Source organism: Helianthus annuus, chromosome 9 (genome assembly GCF_002127325.2).
Source record: "Helianthus annuus cultivar XRQ/B chromosome 9, HanXRQr2.0-SUNRISE, whole genome shotgun sequence".
In the NCBI taxonomy this organism is placed as follows: Eukaryota; Viridiplantae; Streptophyta; class Magnoliopsida; order Asterales; family Asteraceae; genus Helianthus; species Helianthus annuus.
Genome location: NC_035441.2, coordinates 61203031 through 61204719, shown reverse-complemented (window position 1 = coordinate 61204719; position 1689 = coordinate 61203031). Strand labels below are relative to the sequence as shown.

Below are 1689 nucleotides of genomic sequence, written 5' to 3'. Positions count from 1 at the left end.
TTAAAACATTATAGCATCTTAACTAGTGGACAAAACCTGCACAATGTAATAAGGGGTGTTAAAATTTAAAATACTTGATCTTGATGAGTTATACATTAGTATCAACTGCACGAGAAAAAAAAATGCACATCTAGTGTTAACCGTGAGAAAAAAATATTCAAATTTTGATATCAAATTTTAAAGGTTGTAAAATATTATTTTATAAATGCACTATGGAATTTCATAAAATATCAATTTTTAAAAGGTTAGTAGGAGAAAAAAATAAAATAGTAAATATCATAATTTTAAAGGTTGTAAAATATTATTACGTGTGTGAATAAAAAGTTACGGTTGTATGTGAGAGGGGCCTACCACCATCCATTATCATGCGTATGAAAATCTGGATGGCTCAACAAACGCCCTAGTGAACGTCTCCTCTAATAGTTTTCAGGCGCCATGTTTGCATCCGTTGGCCTCCAAAATCTTCCGTTGGAGATGATGTTGGTGATTCTAGGTGTTGTTTTTTTTCTAGAAAAACTCCGTGCAGGCTCTTCTGTCTGCGCGGTGCAGACCACGCGCAGAATTTGCCACGAGCAGACTGTTTGTTTTTCTGAAGACGTTTTATTAAAAGACGTCTCCGCGAGCTCTTCTTCGTACAGACTTGGCCTAACCACTTATAAGAAGAAGAATTCAAATCATAAGGCTTATTTATAGAAACATGCAAACATCAATACACAAACAATATTTATAGAAACATGCAAACATCAATACACAAACAATATCATACAAAACACATATGCTACAATATCCCAACAAGAACCAATCTAAAGGTTCAGGAAGGTTGCACCCATTGCAATTCAATGCCAAATTTCCACGAGTCAATCAAAGCTCCAGGCGTTAAATTCACTAGAGAAGTATAGGCCGAGCATCCTTCAACCCTAACCCTAATGCGATGATTTGTCATCGACGCATCTTTTAGAAACGAGCAACAAAGTAAACCCGCGCATACTCTTTCTTTCTCCTCAAACCGCCTACAAATACTACTCGAAGAACAATCCAAAGGAGACAAGAGAATCTTCTCAGAACAGTTTAACAACAAAACTGTATTACGCGAAGATATGTTGAATGGGGAGTCATCTTCTAGTCTGAAACCGCCTACACGCAAATCTGAAGACTGACATGTGCCTTGGTCAATCAGTGGAGGGCGGAGAACAAGTCTACGTGCCTTTGAGTCAATACTAGTGATCGTATAGTAAACTTGTTCAGCGGAAATAAACTCTAGCCCGGTGGTTGTGTTGCAATGAAGTTTGTATTTCGGGTTTCCACAATTTTCATTGGTGCTAAGTGGATATGGAACACGCATTGTTCCACATTTTGGGCAGCCAGTATTGGATAATGAGGGGTGTGCAAAGGTCATGAGAAAAATAGAAACAACAAAAGGAATAAAAGAGACCATGATGGATGTGAAAAGTATGGAACTTAGGAATATAAAACATTGAGACAACTCCAATTTATAGACAATAAAGGTGACATTAAAATAATACCAACTTATTGGTCACTTTGATGTTCACATTATATTACCAAGAGAACTAATATTTATTATTATTTGATGAAAATGTGGAAAAATCTTTAACAAAGTTTAAACACTGATGTAAATTAATCATATCTGTTGGTGTACAAAAGAATAACTAACTGATTTTGAAAATTACT

General features: G+C 35.7%; 1 protein-coding gene across 1 annotated transcript; it reads right to left on the bottom strand.

The window, feature by feature from the left end:
• Positions 1-811: 811 nt before the first annotated feature.
• On the bottom strand, positions 812-1342 carry LOC118481724 (wall-associated receptor kinase-like 20). Its single transcript, XM_035976939.1, has one exon. The coding sequence runs from the start codon at positions 1340-1342 to the stop codon at positions 812-814; it is 531 nt and encodes a 176-aa protein (XP_035832832.1).
• Between the last annotated feature and the right edge of the window lie 347 nt (positions 1343-1689).

Coding starts and splice junctions, on each gene's coding strand:
- LOC118481724 (XM_035976939.1), bottom strand. CDS start 1,342: ATGCGTGTTCCATATCCACTTAGCACCAATGAAAATTGTGGAAACCCG.